The following is a 19,561-nucleotide window of genomic DNA, read 5'->3' on the forward strand; positions in this document are numbered from 1 at the left end:
GGGAAAGAGCCTAGGAAGGATGAGGAGGGGAAGGAGCCTTTAAAGGATGAGGAGGGGAAGGAGCCTAGAGAGGATGGGGAGGGGATGTAGCTTAGTTAAGATGGGGAGGGGTAGAAGCCTAGAGAGGATGGGGTGGGGCAGAAACCTAAGGAGAATGGGAGAGAAGGAGACTAGGGTGGATAGGGAGGGGAAAAAGATAATAGAGGATGGGGAAGGAGCATAGAAAGGATGGGGATGGAAAGGAGCCTAGAGAGGACAGTGAGTGGAAGGAGCCCAGAGAGGACAGTGTATGGAAGGAGCCCAGAGAGGATGAGAAGAGAAGGAGCCTAGAGAGGATGGGAAGGAGCCTAGAGAGGATGGAGAGTGAAGGGAACCTAGATAATTGTAGGCAATTGAGCCTAGAGAGTTTGGGGAGGGGAAGGAGCATAGAGTGTTTGGGGGGTAAGGAGCCTAGAAAGGATGGGGTGGGGAAGGACCATGGAGAGGATGGGAGGGGAATACATTTGAGTAGGTTTCTGGCACTACAGACTCCATGCAGTCATCTCTGCCATTCAGCACTTGCCATTGTCCTCTCTGTGTTCATTTTCTACAAACACCAACCCATAGGTGCCTCCCTCCCAGGAATACAGAACACATTTTCTCAGATGATCCCAGTATTGGACCCATTTAGTATGCTGGACATGAAAGTATTCTGCATCCAACCTTCTGGAAAAGACAAACATATTTCCTCCCCCCATCCCTTCACTGGGTTGTTTTACAGAAGAACTAAAGGCATTGATTTTCTGGAGAGTGGAGAGGGATTAGACCTTCTGTTGGTTTCTATTGCTGCCTCGGCCTCCTTTAGGGAGATTCAGCCTCTCTATTTGTCCTGTTTACAATTATTACCGAAAGTGATATAAAATCCTGAGATTTGGGGTGTCACCAGAACAGGATCAGGAAGAGGACTCCCTATGACACCATTGTATGTAGGGGCGCTCTGCCACTAGATTTTACACCATTGTATATAGGGGCAGCTTTCCAAATATATTATTACACACTGTACAGTATTCTCTCTCCACCCTCTACATTGTAACCCCCCCCGGGACACCCCCCATGTGTACATCTGGAGGTCATCTTTCCAGAATCATTCCAACGATGAAACACACACCACCGGATTAATACAACATGTGTACTGGTGGTCCAATCAGAACTCTCCAGGCCCCAGCAGTTCACACCCCCAGATTAATACAACACATGTACTGGTGGTCCAATCAGCCAATCAGAACCCTGCAGACCCCAGCAGTGCACACCCCCAGATTTATATGACACGTCTACTGGTGGTCCAATCAGAACCCTCCAGGCTCCGGAAGTGCACACCCCCAGATTTATATGACACGTCTACTGGTGGTCCAATCAGAACCTTCCAGGCCCCAGCAGTGCAAACCCCCAGATTAATACAACACGTGTACTGGTGGTCCAATCAGAACTCTCCAGGCCCCAGCAGTGCACACCCCCAGATTAATGACACATGTACTGGTGGTCCAATCAGAACCCTCCAGGCCCCAGCAGTGCCCCCAGCCCTGAATTTTCTCCAATGGGACTCTCCAGTGAAATCTCCTCTCATCAATTACTAGCCGGATTCTCTCTATTACCTCCTGTATGTACAAAACTCCCCCAAATCTCTCCCCTCCTCACCATCCACTAGAAATTGGAGGAATTGTTTCTTCTTCCTGAAATCCAGACCTAGAGAGGAATAGAAAAGAACCAACAAACCCCACAAAGTCTTTTTATAGAGATTTATTCCATCAAATCCAAACTATTCTACACATATTTATTCCATGGAATACGAAGAGATTTTTCTATCAATAATCCCATCAAATCTGCGTGTTTATTGGACTTTATTCCCAGCAATAATCAATCAGGAATCCATGCCAGCAATCATCAGATCAATAGGAATGTTTCCAATATCCAGTGATCACGGTTTGATCCTCCAACATAACCAGTGCACAGAATGATAAATCTATCCCATGAAATGGATCTTATTGATTGGTTGATGTCATTTATTGATCTATTGATTCCCTTCTATGATAGAATAGATTGATTTCTCCATGTATTGATCATCCTCTCCATATATCTCTTCACCTTGTCTAACATCATACAAATCCTGAATGCTATAAATCTCAGTCCTGTCCATGAATTGTATGTGACTCGGGTCTTTATAATACCATATACTGGACTGTTACTTCATTCCCTATTTTTATATCGTCTTCTTACACCTGTCCTGATGAAGTGACACTTTGAAGCCATGAAACGCGTTGATGGTGTATTTTACATTCACTTGTCCAGTAAACTCCGACCTTCTGAAGAAAACATTTCAGAGTTTCCTCCTTTACTATGGGCTCCTCTGCTGACCTCACCCTCATTTTTTCTTGGGGTGAAAGTTCTCCACCGGGATCCAAATCCTGCTTAGTATATGATGATCCGGAATTCCCCGAAAATTACCAAAACTTTATTCTCCAGGGCCTCTAATAATAGATGTTTGGGGGTTTATCTCATCTTCAGGCCTAAAATCTGCATTTTCCCATGTGTGCAAAATCATGCAGAAACAGCTCTGGCAGTGAGAGGGTTAATGTGGGCTAGATGGGATCACTCTGCTGGGGTCACACTGTACACATTAGAGCGCCCCCTAGCTGCAGCCTGGTAATAACATTGCTGGGAGGTCTATTCACTGCTACATACTTCCCACCTTTATAGAAACATATAAATGGTTAGCACTTCCTCCTAGAAGAACTGGCATTTAAATCCCAACCACTGCTATACCTGCCTGGAGTTTGCATGCTCTCCCTGTGCCTGCATGGGTTTCCTCCAGGTACCTGCGTGGGTAAAGACATTCTAGGAGGTTATTTGGCTCCTGTCTATATTGTCCCCTAGTATGTGTATGTATGAATGTTAGGGACCTTAGACTGTAGGCTCCTCGGGGGCGGGGACTGATGGGTAATATGTAAATTGATGTCCCTATATAAGTAGCTGTAATCATCTAGGAGTCTGTTCATAAAACAATTGCACAGCAATACACCCGGTGAATGTGCCTGTCATTCCCTCTGTGTGAATGGGATGGGGGGAGTAGAGGGAGTAGGCTCTGTGCTGGGCGGGGTGAATGGTTTCCATGGATATAAAATGGAGAATACCACATTTGGCAATAAGATGTTCTAATTTCTATGATACTTAGCGCCATCTAAAGGCCAGAAAAGTATGGCATTAATTTATTGACTTTGTAAAATCATCCTTGCCCCTAGGTGGATGCTGCACCCATCCCCCGCCGGATCCAAGTGTGAGAACTCAGCGATCACGTGATTGCTGACCATGAGTTCTCACAGCCGTTCAGAGCAGAGAGTGGTGACTGTCAGTCACCGCTCTCTGCCCTGCCCCCCCCCCACACTCACTGGGCTGTGGAGGGGGAGGGTGCGGCTGGTCCAGACTCTGATGTCGGGATCTTTCCCCAGACTGGACCGGCTGAGTGACGTCAGCTGACAGCGGGCTTCACCTGAAAACGGGTCACAGGAGATCAGAATGAACTGCACTCCTCTGATCCACAGGAGAAGTACAGACAAAAGAGCTTTGCCTGAACTTCTCCTTCAAAGAATATGTTCCTCCAACATGTCCTATTCCTGATCTGTGCCGGCTGTCCCATGTCCTGGTATGAAGACGTCTCCTCTTCTCTCTGTATTGCTTCCTTTGTGTGAGATCCCCGGTGATCCTGCCAGTCCCTCTGATTTCCTATTAAAACTGACCATACTGGGCATGAGAGCTCAGCGTGGTCAATTTTGTAGCTGTGCTGGGAGCTCAGTCTGCTCTCCTCCAATCATCAGACTTGTCCTGACATCCCCCCCTGCACAGGCATTCACTGGGAAGACAAGTGAACTGAAGACAAGTGATCACATGAATAGTAGTAAGGAGAATGTCACTTCCTGATATCATTGCTTACTACGTGTGAAATCTGTGAGTGATCACCGAGGTCACATGGTACAGGGCTATTCCCAACAGACTTGTACCATGTGACAAGCTGTGACCAATCACAGCTCTCACAGTATTTCTCAATGTGTTGGAATTTAAGAGTTGTGAAAAAACTCTATTAGTATTCCTGTACTTGTAGATGGTTGTGGGAAGAAATCCTTTTGGAAGCCAGTTAGGAAAAAGCAGTGTGACTTTAATTGATCACACACCAAAAAATACAAAGTCAATATAAAAACAGTAAATTTAGATACAAAAAGATATGTAGCTTAAAATGAAATAAAAATAAAGAATATTCGTTGCTTGTTCCTTAGATATAAGAAGAAAGATGTAGTTCCTTTGTTCAGCTTAGAAGGATCCTGGCCTAGACATGTGCTCCTAAGAAGTGGCCATGTGTTGTCCTTTGTTCAAGCATGCCATGTGCTCCTTTGTGTGTCAGAAGTGTAGGTATGTCTGAATGAAGTGAAGAGAAGAAGTCAGCAAGTGACCTCATTCCTTGAATGGGCTTATGTACTTAAAATGCACAAGGAACTAAGTCCTCCCATTCTCCTTTGTTTCAGATTCAGGGGCTCCTTAACCCCTCCCCTGGTCACCTCCCAGTGTAGCCACAGGTGTTTCTATTCAATCAACTAACCAATTACCATGACTGACAGGGACCCTCTAAGAGGAGATCTCTGAAGTTCTATACAGCTGTCTGAATACATGATTTATGAATACAATTTAAACTCTCAGACTCATTATATGAATTCAAAATAAGATCTACATTACATGACTATTCTAAAGAAAACATAGACTCGGCTCCTCCTAATTACGTAACCCAGACACAAATAATTCACATCTGTTACCACTCAATGTCAAAACCTCACATTCACATCCAATTAGGAGGGTATATTCTCTGCCAGGCATATCTCACAACTTATATAGATATTAAAAATGAATATTACACAATGGCTGCAGGAATGCAGCCGGAGAGAAGAAATTATTGCTTTTAAAGTCTTTATGGGTGTAAAAAAAACATAAATAATAATATAAAAAAAAAATAAAAATGTAAAAATATTTTTTTTAAATTATAATTTTTGGTTATAAACTAATTTGGTTATTTTTTTTTACTAAAAAGATATCTGAATACATTTTGGCCAAGATTTATGAAGAAAGATTATTTATTTGCAACATTTGTAGACATTTTCATTTATATAGCAAAAAAAAAATTCCAGCGGTGAATAAATACCACCGAAATAAAGTTTTGTGTGACCTCAGAGTGTGGGAGTGTGACCTCAGAGTGCGGGAGTGTGACCTTAGAGTGTGGGAGCGTGACCTCAGAGTGCGGGAGCGTGACCTCAGAGTGCGGGAGCGTGACCTCAGAGTGCGGGAGCGTGACCTTAGAGTGTGGGAGCGTGACCTCAGAGTGCGGGAGCGTGACCTCAGAGTGCGGGAGCGTGACCTCAGAGTGCGGGAGCGTGACCTCAGAGTGCGGGAGTGTGACCTCAGAGTGCGGGAGCGTGACCTCAGTGCGGGAGTGTGACCTCAGAGTGCGGGAGTGTGACCTCAGAGTGTGGGAGCGTGACCTCAGAGTGCGGGAGCGTGACCTTAGAGTGCGGGAGCGTGACCTCAGAGTGCGGGAGCGTGACCTCAGAGTGCGGGAGCGTGACCTCAGAGTGCGGGAGTGTGACCTTAGAGTGTGGGAGTGTGCAGGAGTGTGACCTCAGAGTGTGGGAGTGTGCAGGAGTGTGACCTCAGAGTGAGGGAGAATGGCATCAGAGTGCGGGAGTGTGACCTCAGAGTGCGGGAGTGTGACCTCAGAGTGCGGGAGTATGACCTCAGGGTGCGGGAGTATGACCTCAGGGTGCGGGAGTGTGACCTCAGGGTGCGGGAGTGTGACCTCAGGGTGTGGGAGTGTGACCTCAGGGTGCGGGAGTATGACCTCAGAGTGCGGGAGGGAGTGTGACCTCAGAGTGCGGGAGTGTGACCTCAGGGATTAGTATGGAGCCGTGTCTGATGAAGGAAACCAAGGGCTCTATTTATAGAACATTCATTGGACCAATGAGACAATCATTCCTCCAGCTGTGACAACATCCGGCCATATGTTAAGTAACACAGTGATTTCCTATGATCGCCGGCTCCATCTAGTGGCCACAATGAGGTGATTTTTCTGAAATATCTCCATCAGTAAAACTAGCCCAATATGATATTATGGCCACTAGATGGAGCCAATGATCATAAGAAATAAAATATGGCCAAAACTCCTCCCAGCTGGAGAATGCCGGTCACATCCGTTCAACATTGTTCTCCATAGACCTCCAAGTGTCTGTGAAATCTCCCACCACAAAATGTACTCAGCCAATCACAGGGCAGGACTCCATTTTTATTCTTCTCCTGCCATCAATGGCCAACCCGGTCCCACGCTTCATCCATGTCTTTGGGGGCCTCTCATCTCCTTATTAACTGTTTCTTCCATGATGAAGATCAGCCATGGAGTATATCTGAGGTGTATATCAGGGTGTGCTTCTTCCCCACATGAGAGCTGGGATGTCCAGCAACATTCATCTAGAAGACATTTCCCGCACTCAAGGCACTAATACACCTCCAGGGTTGTGTGGGACCCCTGATGTACATGAAGACAGTGAGGAACATTTCCTTCATTTAGGACAGGAAAGTGTGAGCTCTCTGATGCTTGTAAAGTTTGGACTTCTCTGAAAAACATTTCCCACACTTAGGACAGGAATATGGCTTCTCCCTTGTATGAGAGCTCTGATGTATGGAAAGATGGAATTCACTAAACATTTCCCGCACTCAGAACAGGAATATGGCTTCTACCCTGTGCGAGATCTCTGATGTTTGTAAAGACTGGACTTATCTGAAAAACATTTCCCACACTCAGGACAGGAATATGGCTTCTCCCTCCTGTGAGAAAACCGATGGAAAGACTGGACTTGCGTGAAAAACATTTCCTGCACTCAGGACAGGTGAAAGGATTTCGACCCTTTTCCTTTTCTCCTGTGTGAGATATCTGATGTTTGTGCAGACTGGACTTCTCTGAAAAACATTTCTCGCACTCAGGACAGGAACATGGCTTCTCTCCGTGTGAGAAATCTGATGTCTGACAAGTTTTGCTTTTTTTACAAAACATTTCCCACACTCAAGGCAGGAATATGGCTTCTCCTTGTGTGAGATCTCTGATGTATGGAAAGACTGGACTTGCATGAAAAACATTTCCCGCACTCAGGACAGGAATATGGCTTCTCCCGTGTGAGATCTCTGATGTTTGCGCAGACTGGACTTCTCTGAAAAACATTTCCCACACTCAGGACAGGAATATGGCTTCTCCCCCTTGTGAGAAATCTGATGTCTGACAAGTTTTGATTTTTCTACAAAACATTTCCCGCACTCAGGACAGGAATATGGCTTCTCCCCCCTGTGAGATTTCTGATGGCTGTTAAGATTGGACTTTACTGAAAAACATTTCCCGCACTCAGAACAAGAATACGGCTTCTCCCCTGTGTGAGATCTCTGATGTTTGTGCAGACTGGAGTTCTCTGAAAAACATTTCCCGCACTCAGGACAAAAATATGGCTTTTCCCCCGTGTGAGAAAGCTGATGTATGGAAAGATGGAACTTCCTTGAAAAACATTTCCCGCACTCAGGACAGGAATACGGCTTTTCCCCCGTGTGAGATCTCTGATGTTCGTGCAGACTGGACTTCTCTGAAAAACATTTCCTGCACTCAGGACAGGAATATGGCTTCTCCCCTGTGTGAGATCTCTGATGTTTGACAAGTTTTGATTTTTTTACAAAACATTTCCCACACTCAAGACAGGAATATGGCTTCTCCCCTGTGTGAGATCTCTGATGTATGGAAAGATTGGACTTGCATGAAAAACATTTCCCACACTCAGGACAGGAATATGGCTTCTCCCCCGTGTGAGAAATCTGATGTCTGACAAGTGTTGATTTTTCTACAAAACATTTCCCGCACTCAGGACACGAGTATGGCTTTTCCCCCCTGTGAGATTTCTGATGGCGGTTAAGATTGGACTTTACTGAAAAACATTTCCCACACTCAGAACAAGAATACGGCTTCTCCCCTGTGTGAGATCTCTGATGTGTGTGCAGACTGAACATCCTTAAAAAACATTTCCCGCACTCAGGACAGGAATATCGCTTCTCCCCCGTGTGAGAAATCTGATGTGTGGAAAGATGGAACTTCTTTGAAAAACATTTCCCGCACTCAGGACAGGAATATGGCTTTTCTCCTGTGTGAGATCTTTTATGCACATTAAGATGGAATTTAGAAAAGAAAATCTTCCCACACTCAGTACAGGAGAAGCTCTTCCCTGTTGGAAGGCCGGCCCGGTCCCGCACAGTCTGAGGTTCCTCAGGATACGAGGAATCCGATGGTCCATCTACACTGGGTGGTGCCGGATGGACATTGGAGGGAGCCGGGTTTTCTCCTGGACTATACTGTGTGATGTCCTCATCTTCTACTTTCCAGTCTGGAGACAAAGTGAGACAATCCTCGGCGGTTTTCCTCATCTCCCGGCCATGGACTAAAATACAAAGACAAAGAGGATTACTAGACAGGAGCTGATTGGTTCCCCCAAACCAGGACTCCACCCACATCAGGCAGCTTGGTCTCTGAGGAGCTTACAATTCCACCCTCAAGGGAACTAGGAAATGGCTCCTCTGATCTCCTACCAGGTCATTTCTTTATTCATGGACCTTAGTCAGAGAGTGAGGAAACAACCAGAACTGTCTTTTATAGGAGGGACAGTGATGAGGGGATTATAGGACGAGGGTCCCCACCCCCTCTATCACTCATCGCCATCTTCCCAACACAAGAAGTACTGCACTTCCTTATTTAGTCCATGATTTAGTCATGAAGAACAGCGGGGCTGAGCCCCACCAGAGGTCAGAGAGTGAGGATGGGGGGAGAACAACCAAGATGAAGACTGGACTGATCCTGAAGACCACCATCATTGGGGTATTGACTCCTCCCTCATTATCACTTTCTGTTTAAGGGTCCAAAGTTGGAGGATGTTATCACATTATTATCAACATGTAAAAGTCTGTGCTCCAATCACATCATCCGATATAAAATGTCCAGCTGGTAGGAAATGGGTGTAACAAAAGAGAATCCATATTATGTGTATATATAGCAGTGGGGGGAGGGGGGGAGAGCAGAAGTCAGGAGTATGTAATGTACAACATAGAGTATATAGTGCAGGGGTCAGGAGTATGTAATGTACAACATAGAGTATATAGTGCAGGGGTCAGGGGTATGTAATGTACAACATAGAATATATAGTGCAGGGGTCAGGAGTATGTAATGTACAACATGGAGTATATAGTGCAGGGGTCAGGAGTATGTAATGTACAACATGGAGTATATAGTGCAGGGGTCAGGAGTATGTAATGTACAACATGGAGTATATAGTGCAGGGGTCAGGAGTATGTAATGTACTACATAGAGTATATAGTGCAGGGGTCAGGAGGATGTAATGTACAACAGAGTATATAGTGCAGGGGTCAGGAGTATGTAATGTTCAACATAGAGTATATAGTGTAGGGGTCTGGAGTATGTAATGTACAACATAGAGTATATAGTGCAGGAGTCAGGACTGTGGAATGTACAACATAGAGTATATAGTGCAGGGGTCAGGAGTATGTAATGTACAACATAGAGTATACAGTGCAGGGGTCAGGAGTATGTAATGTACAACATAGAGTATATAGTGCAGGGGTCAGGAGTATGTAATGTACAACAGAGTATATACTGCAGGGGTCAGGAGGATGTAGTGTACAACATAGAGTATATACTGCAGGGGTCAGAAGGATGTAATGTACAACATAGAGTATATAGTGCAGGGGTCAGGAGTATGTAATGTACAACATATAGTATATAGTGCAGGGGTCAGGAGTATGTAATGTACAACAGAGTATATAGCGCAGGGGTCAGGAGTATGTAATGTACAACACAGAGTATATAGTGCAGGGGTCAGGAGGATGTAATGTACAACATAGAGTATATAGTGCAGGGGTCAGGAGGATGTAATGTACAACAGAGTATATAGTGCAGGGGTCAGGAGTATGTAATGTACAACATAGAGTATATAGTGCAGGGGTCAGGAGGATGTAATGTACAACAGAGTATATAGTGCAGGGGTCAGGAGGATGTAATGTACAACATAGAGTATATAGTGCAGGGGTCAGGAGGATGTAACATACAACATATCGTATAAGATACAATTGATAATACTACAGGGATGTTGAATTTGTATCGCCCGATGCTGGGATATGTAGTTCCGGGCACCGGGCAGGTAGTTTTGCTTAACCCTTAGCCCTGTTATGAGCAAGCATCAGGGCTCACCTGTCAGGTGAAAGTATTTGGGTGGCAGCACTTCCGCCAATTGCTCCCACACAACCTTTAGTTCTAGCCTCCCACTCCCCCACATGATCCTCCCCCCACCTACTGTCTCCCAGGCTCCACTTGCCCATCTGCGGGCCCAGGACCAGTTCAGCTGGGGGGGGAGATCAGACATGTCTTCTCCCCTCCCTTTCTTGTCCTGGCCCAGAAGTGGCATTATGATGTCACTTCTGTGTGGCGGTTGAGAGATTTCCCAGCCATAGAGGCCGGCAAAGAATGCAATGCAGTGCGGTGTGCAGAGCATTACATCCAGGGGAGTACAGGGGAGACACTGGGGATCTTATAGACCTTGGATGTCTCAATAAAGTGAAACTGTCAAAAAAGTAGTTTTTTTTAATTGTAAAATATTAAAAGTTACTGCGAAGCACATAACACCCCCTCAAAAGAAAAAACATAGCCCCCCCCCCACATATACGCACGTACAAATGTAAAAGCACAGCTGGAGCGCCTACACATGAAAACATTGGTTGTGATACACGTTACATATCACCGCACACGCCAGAATGAGAGGATAATTCTAGCACCAGACCTCCTCCGTACTCTATACTGATGACCTGTGAGGGGCTTTGAAAGGGTCACCTATAGATAATATAGGGCACTGAAGTTCACCATTTCACGAGTGCGCACAAATTTCAGGTCTGACACGCTGGATATCTAATTACTTGCTGATATCTCGTCTTTCATATTTTACAAAATATAGGTCATTTATTGCTTTTTTGTGCCCTAAAATGAACTTACTTGTATTTTTACTGAACTTTTGCGGTAATATCATACAACATAAACATTGGAACTACCAGAATTTTACTCTCTGGGGTCTCTGCTTTCAGAAAATATCTCATGTTTGGGGGTTTGTGTCATCTTCAGGACTAAAATGATTTTTTTAAACTTGTGAAGAAAAAACAAAAAAACGGCTCTGGGAGTGAAAGGGAAAAAGGATAAGCCGGACACTCCCCTTTCCTGAGGAGCAGCCAATCAGTGCTCATTATACTGCAATGTCTCTCTCCCCCCTGCTAGTCCTCGGGGGCGGGGATGGAGACAGGTGGGGGAGGGGAGGAGGAGATATACAGCGCAATGGTAAAAATATTACATGTTTAAGTCGCCATAAAGCCCCTTTTGATTGTATAACCGACATTCCTAATACGGTTTGGGTTACATTTTATTTTTATCTGGACAAGTAGATTGGAGACCAATTTAGTCCGTGGACAAAGAGTTTTTTCAAAAATGTTAACACCCCCGGACTATATAGTATCAGAATGATGTAATGTACAACCTAGAGTATATACTGCAGGGGTCAGGAGTATGTAATGTACAACATAGAGTATATACTGCAGGGGTCAGGAGTATGTAATGTACAACATAGAGTATATAGTGCAGGGGTCAGGAGGATGTAATGTACAACATAGAGTATATACTGCAGGGGTCAGGGGTATGTAATGTACAACATAGAGTATATAGTGCAGGAGTCAGGAGTATGTAATGTACAACATAGAGTATATAGTGCAGGGGTCAGGGGTATGTAATGTACAACATAGAGTATATAGTGCAGGAGTCAGGAGTATGTAATGTACAACATAGAGTATATAGTGCAGGGGTCAGGAGTATGGAATGTACAACATAGAGTATATAGTGCAGGGGTCAGGAGTATGGAATGTACAACATGGAGTATATAGTGCAGGGGTAAGGAGTATGTAATGTACAACATAGAGTATATAGTGCAGGGATCAGGAGTATGTAATGTACAACACAGAGTATATAGTGCAGGGGTCAGGAGTATGTAATGTACAACATAGAGTATATACTGCAGGGGTCAGGAGTATGTAATGTACAACATAGAGTATATACTGCAGGGGTCAGGAGGATGTAATGTACAACATAGAGTATATAGTGCAGGGGTCAGGAGGATGTAATGTACAACATAGAGTATATAGTGCAGGGGTCAGGGGTATGTAATGTACAACATAGAGTATATAGTGCAGGAGTCAGGAGTATGTAATGTACAACATAGAGTATATAGTGCAGGGGTCAGGAGTATGGAATGTACAACATAGAGTATATAGTGCAGGGGTCAGGAGTATGGAATGTACAACATGGAGTATATAGTGCAGGGGTAAGGAGTATGTAATGTACAACATAGAGTATATAGTGCAGGGATCAGGAGTATGTAATGTACAACACAGAGTATATAGTGCAGGGGTCAGGAGTATGTAATGTACAACATAGAGTATATAGTGCAGGGGTCAGGAGTATGTAATGTACAACATAAGAGTATATAGTGCAGGGGTCAGGAGTATGCAATGTACAACAGAGTATATAGTGCAGGAGTCAGGAGTATGTAATGTACAACATAGAGTATATACTGCAGGGGTCAGGAGTATGTAATGTACAACATATTGTATATAGTGCAGGGGTCAGGAGTATGTAATGTACAACATAGAGTATATAGTGCAGGGGTCAGTAGGATGTAATGTACAACATAGAGTATATACTGCAGGGGTCAGGAGTATGTAATGTACAACATATTGTATATAGTGCAGGGGTCAGCAGTATGTAATGTACAACATAGAGTATATAGTGCAGGGGTCCGGAGTATGTAATGTACAACAGAGTATATACTGCAGGGGTCAGGAGTATGTAATGTACAACATATTGTATATAGTGCAGGGGTCAGGAGGATGTAATGTACAACATAGAGTATATACTGCAGGGGTCCGGAGTATGTAATGTACAACAGAGTATATAGTGCAGGGTCAGGAGTATGTAATGTACAACATGGAGTATATAGTGCAGGGGTCAGGAGTATGTAATGTACAACATAGAGAATATAGTGCAGGGGTCAGGAGTATGTAATGTACAACATAGAGTATATAGTGCAGGGGTAAGGAGTATGTAATGTACAACATAGAGTATATAGTGCAGGGGTAAGGAGTATATAATGTACAACATAGAGTATATAGTGCAGGGGTCAGGAGTATGTAATGTACAACATAGAGTATATAGTGCAGGGGTCAGGAGTATGTAATGTACAACATAGAGTATATAGTGCAGGGATCAGGAGTATGTAATGTACAACATAGAGTATATAGTGCAGGGGTCAGGACTATGTAATGTACAACCTAGAGTATATAGTGCAGGGGTCAGGAGTATGTAATGTACAACCTAGAGTATACAGTGCAGGGGTCAGGAGTATGGAATGTACAACATAGAGTATATAGTGCAGGGGTCAGGAGAATGTAATGTACAACATAGAGTATATAGTGCAGGTGTCAGGAGAATGTAAAGTACAACACATAGTATATAGTGCAGGTGTCAGGAGAATGTAAAGTACAACATAGAGTATATAGTGCAGGGGTCAGGAGTATGTAATGTACAACATAGAGTATATAGTGCAGGGGTCAGTAGTATGTAATGTACAACAAAGATTATATACTGCAGGGGTCAGGAGGATGTAATGTACAACATAGAGTATATAGTGCAGGGGTCAGGAGAATGTAATGTACAACATAGAGTATATAGTGCAGGTGTCAGGAGAATGTAAAGTACAACACATAGTATATAGTGCAGGTGTCAGGAGAATGTAAAGTACAACATAGAGTATATAGTGCAGGGGTCAGGAGTATGTAATGTACAACATAGAGTATATAGTGCAGGGGTCAGTAGTATGTAATGTACAACATAGAGTATATAGTGCAGGGGTAAGGAGTATGCAATGTACAACATAGTGTATATAGTGCAGGGGTCAGGAGTATGTAATGTACAACATATACAGTGCAGGGGTCAGGAGTATGTAATGTACAACATAGAGTATATAGTGTAGGGGTCAGGAGTATGTAATGTACAACATACAGTATATAGTGCAGGGGTCAGGAGTGTGTAATGTACAACATAGAGTATATAGTGCAGGGGTCAGGAGTATGTAATGTACAACAGAGTATATAGTGCAGGGGTCAGGAGTATGTAATGTACAACACAGAGTATATAGTGCAGGGGTCAGGAGTATGTAATGTACAACATAGAGTATATAGTGCAGGGTCACGTATATGTAACATGCAATATACTATATAATATACAGTATAAGGGTCAGGACTCAAATTATGGGTATTTAGAGGAAGTTTAAATGTTTACTGTAGACAAGTTGCAGAGATCCCACACCGCTGCCTCCCATCTCCTGAGACTGCACTCACTGACTTGGGTCTGCGACACTACAGACATATCCCTCCACCCGGCACAGCCAGCAGACAACAGATCTTGCTAGATCCGACCATTGGTAAGAACCCCAAGACACATGCCCCAAGTGCCAAGGTAGAGCAACCCCTATGTAGAAGATGAACACTTTGCTGCCAGCTGAACCCCAGAATCAATATAAATCCAACTGTACTGTACTGTAACCCCAGGATCTATAGTGGGCCAGTGGAAACGACTAAACAGGTGTACCTGGGTACCGGTCCTCACATATACAGGAGCAGTGTGACCGCACACAAGAGTCGCAGGATCTAAGGAGCCATCCGGTCTTCACCAGAGCCACTGGAGGGGTGGATGTTGTGCTGCATGGCAGCCCCCAGGTTGCAGCTCTCTAACACACCCGTGCAGGCACAGTGCAACCAAATAGCATGCTGGAAGGACACGCGGTACACACAGGATACCAGGAACCAAGGTCACCTACTGCAGCAACCTAGGAAGGGGCTCCGGGGGAGAGGATGCAGGGAACACGTGTAAAGTGCAGGAGAGGGAGGGATGCTGAGCAATGGTGCAGACAGAGAGACTCAGCAAGATGGAAAGGGCTGCAGGCAAACAACAGGAAACAATGCTGAGAAGGACACACAGCAACAGGAAATGAGGGGATCCACGGACAGAAACCAAAGGGAATATAACTGCACAGCCAGAGGGAAAACACTGAGAACAAAGACAGGATCAAACAGCACACAGAATATGGCAATACTCAAGCGGCAGTGACCACCACAGGAACCAGAGGGGTCCGGCTTCCACATGAAGACACGTTGCTGGAACACTAATACACAGGTACAAAGACTTGATAATACCTAGGTTCAGGGGGGATAGGCAGGAACCCGAGCAACACGGACAGGAGGCAAAACCCGGTGCTGGATCAATGTGAAGGAAAGCATGACAAGTATGGGTGGAGGAATGGATTTAGTGTTCATGACCCACCTGTGCTGATCTCTGTAGGAGTGTCCTCCTCTATAAATGTCCCCGTTATTCCATCCTCCTCCATAGACTGCTGATCATCCCTCACATACGCCTCTTCTTCTTCTGCTTTCACCTCAACTTTGATGTCTATCAGATCTTCACTCTAAACCAAGAAAATGATAGAAGAGGTCATCTGTAAAATATAAGGTCACATAAAAAATCCATATATTGTCCCAAGTCCATGTTCTCCGCCCCACCAACCTTGTAATGGTGAGGGATGGAGTGACCTTCCTGTGTGGAATCCCGGGAATACAGAGGACGGGGACATCTCTCTGGTGGGTTCCTGTAGCTGGATGACTCCACCATGGTGTCCTGGTACAGATCTTTGTGTTCTCTTAGAAGCTCTGACTCCTCCATCCCCCCATCCTCATCCTCCTCCTCTTTTATCTCTTCTTTAACCTCAACTTTAGGATCTCTCAGGTTTCCACTCTGAATATATAATAAAAATGACATCAATGGTAACAATGCAGATAATGTACAGATCCTAATGATACTATCAGTGATTGTTCCTCATCTACCTGATGATGGTGAGGGATGGTGTGACCTTCCTGTGTGGAATCCCGGGAATACAGAGGACGGGGACATCTCTCTGGTGGGTTCCCATGACTGGATCCATCTGTAGGAAACACACACACTGACTGAATCCATTGTTTCTATGTGTTTATCAGATGATGGGGGATCTAGGTGGATCCTCCGTACTGCTCTCTCCTTTACAATAAAGTCTCCTCTTACCCGGTGATGTGAGGGGCGGCTGATTGTCCATCATGACGTCCTTGTAGAGATCCTTGTGTCCTTCTAAATACTCCCACTCCTCCATGGAGAAATAGACAGTGACACCCTGACACCTTATAGGAACCTGACACACACAATGATACAGTCACCATCCAGACACATCCCTTGTCTGTTACTGGAGAATGTCCCAGAATTCCCGGCACCGCTCACCTCTCCTGTCAGCAGCTCAGTGATCTCTCTGGTGACTTCTAGAATCTTCTTCTTCTTTCTCTCTTCTATCAGGGAGGGAGGTGGAGGCAATGTGATGTCATATGATCTCCAGACTTCACAGGAGGAAAACTCTACATCTGAACACAAATAGTCACATCAAATGATATTCCCAGAATCCTCCTCACCTCTCCATTCAGGTCTCCATTTTATTGAAGCCCCACTTCAGGCTGAGATATATAGCGCATCCAAGAGACCAAGCCGGGGTCACTACACAGAAAATCAATCCAAGGAAACAACAGGCAGGACGAGGAATAGCAAGAAGGAGCTGAGAGACAAATGAGAATATTGCTCAGCCAATGGGAGATGATCTCAGCATGACTTCCATCATGAAGGAGATGAGGGGGAGGGGAGGAAGTCACTGAAGGTGACCATAGATCCATGGAAATTCAGCTGGTTCAGCAGGGATCGCTCACATTTCCATCCATGTGTGGCCACTGCCGGATAAAAGCCACTCCCCCAGCGGCTGCAGCCAATAGTTTCAGTGCTGATCTGTGTATTCTGAGAGCGGAGGAGTCCCCCCATTGTCAGAATACAAGAGTGCAGTGGGGAGGATTCCCCCATCCACCTCCAATGTGTGGATGGGGGAATCGCTTCAGTTTTTATGGTCATCCCGCTGGCTGAACGATAAAACTGAACCATGTAGGCCAGCTTTGGGAGCAAATATATTATCATCAACTCCTCCCCCTGAAGGGGTTCATCTACGTATTACCTCCTCTGCCGCCAGATCCAGGAATGTGGACTCTCTGCTTCCTCATTCATGTAACGTCCTGTCTGTACCTGACATCACTTCCTGTCTGTACCTGACATCACTTCCTGTCTTCCATAGAGGCTTGATTTTGCAGTAACATTGATGGCAGATTTAGTCGTGTAGAACATCTGGTATATGGATACAAAGCCCCCCAGCGGAGAGTGATTGAAGTAGATGCAAAGTGGAAGCGGAGGAGGTAATCTGTATACTAATCTCTTCAGGGGGATGAGTTGATCTTTGCCCTAACACAATGGACGCCGTCCTCCGCTCACTCTGATGGGAATACATTAGACCTTGTTTTCTCCCATCTTTGCACTCCCTACAACCTCACAAACACCCCCTTTCCTCTCTCTGATCACAATCTCATCACCTTCACAGTCTCCTCGTCTTCAAACACCTATCCCTCCAAGCAGCCAACAATTACCCGCAGAAACCTTCACAACTTGAACCCGGCTCCTTTCCACTCTGCAACTGACCAACTCTATGACAGAATCTCTCCCCTGTCCTGCCCTGACCTTGCCACTGCTGTCTACAACAGTTCATTGTCATCCACATTAGACTCGCTTGTTCCTCTAACACGAAGCATCAGGCCCCGACCGTTACATCCGTGGCAGACTGACCACACCAGAAATCTTAAACAACATAGTCGTGTGCTGGAGCGATTGTGGTGTAAAACCCAATCCCAGCAAGCATTCACCCGATATAAATCTGCTTTCTTCACATACAATTCCTCCCTTCATGCTGCCAAACAAGCCTACTTTGTCACTCTCATCAATACCTTGTCATCCAGTTCTCGTTGTCTCTTCTCTACTTTTACTCTCTACTTTCTCCTCCTCCACCCAGCACCTCACTCACTGCTTACAAGATTGCAAATCATTTAAAAAACAAGATTGATGCAATCTGTAGGGACATCTCCACTGCACAGACATCCTTCCCACTTAGCATACCTTATGCTAAACCTCCCTCACCACTTTCCTCTTTTGACCTCGCTACTACTGAAGAGGTCACTAAGGTTTTCTCAGAAGCCCGTCTCACTACCTGCCCCCTGGATCCTGTCGCCTCACAACTACTACGGTCACCCTCTTCTTCCATCCTATGCTCCCTCACTCACATCTTCAATCTTTCCCTCTCTACTGGTGCCTTCCCCTCCCCTCCCCTATAAAGCATGCGCACATCACTCCCATACTTATGTTGTGGGCTTTTGAATCATGTCTCAAAAATATGACTTTTATCAAGACATAATATTATATGGCAAACAGCTCAGCATAACCGGATGTTAAGAGTTAATTTTGTCTTGGTTGAACCACCAAGAATTCTAGTTAAAGAACTGGAGAGAATGGGGGAAGTAAGACTTTTCCAAGACAATGGGACTATTTGAACTGTCAACAAGGACTATTTGTATATGGAAGTCGAGAAGAATGCACATACAGAAAGTTAAACACATAGGACTTTGACTTGTAAACATTTCAAAAATAATGAGACGGGAACTCAACTGGTTGAAAGCTTAACCAAAACTTGTAGAGTGTGATGAACCAACAGACCTCTGAAACTATTACCATATACTATTGTTCACCAAGGGTGAAAGCATTAACAGTTGTTTACCATGAGTCCAATACAAGGGCCAGGCAAACAGAGAGTTTTTTTTCCCTACACAGAGAAAATGTTGATTCTGAAACAAAGGGGTGAAATTCAGGACATTTAAGTTTAAAAGTTCACTGTATATCATGACAAAAATGTACTACAAAAACAGATTATGAATAAGATGTCATAGACTTTAAACACCACTAAATACTCAGCAATGGGAACTATATATCACTAACTTGAGTATTGAGATGATGGGAAGTAAGATGTATTATAAACTAGCATTAGTTACATGTCTTATCAGGAAACAAACAGGATGATATTTCAAGTAGGAATAACCGAATATACACCTATATTCCATGGTCCCTATTTAGAATAATATAGGTATCACTGCTATATCTGGATAGAGCCGTATATTTTATTCCTGAAATTACCTGAAGATTCCACCCAAGGTATGAGTCATCTCAAATACTCACATTGTTCTGTGATACATGACCGCCACCTGGCGGGCAGGTGAGAAATAGCTTATGTACACACATTTCTCAACTAGCCAATCAGGAAGCCTGGTGGGAAGGTATCTTAGAACAATGGACTAGTGGATATAAAAGCCCATGTGC

At 44.6% G+C, this 19,561-nt stretch overlaps 2 protein-coding genes across 2 annotated transcripts in view; both read right to left on the reverse strand.

Annotated features, from left to right (window-relative positions):
• Nucleotides 1-4,165: 4,165 nt before the first annotated feature.
• Nucleotides 4,166-19,561, reverse strand: part of LOC149452136 (uncharacterized) — a 28,924-nt gene continuing 13,528 nt past the window's right edge. Inside the window, exons 2-4 of the mRNA XM_089689724.1 lie at nt 15,815-16,042; nt 15,575-15,716; nt 4,166-4,443 (exon numbers count right to left, since the gene is read on the reverse strand). Of these exons, the coding sequence (XP_089545850.1) occupies nt 4,355-4,443; nt 15,575-15,716; nt 15,815-16,042 (459 nt within the window). The 3' untranslated portion in view covers nt 4,166-4,354. The remainder of the gene's footprint in view (nt 4,444-15,574; nt 15,717-15,814; nt 16,043-19,561) is intronic.
• LOC149452137 (uncharacterized) lies at nt 6,281-8,520 on the reverse strand. Its single transcript, XM_089689741.1, has one exon. It carries the CDS (start codon nt 8,518-8,520, stop codon nt 7,210-7,212), a length of 1,311 nt encoding a protein of 436 aa, XP_089545867.1. The 3' UTR covers nt 6,281-7,209.

The sequence above is a fragment of the Staurois parvus genome, unplaced genomic scaffold (genome assembly GCF_062004578.1).
Source record: "Staurois parvus isolate SC_StPar_1 unplaced genomic scaffold, SC_StPar_1.0 ptg000494l, whole genome shotgun sequence".
Lineage (NCBI taxonomy): Eukaryota > Metazoa > Chordata > Amphibia > Anura > Ranidae > Staurois > Staurois parvus.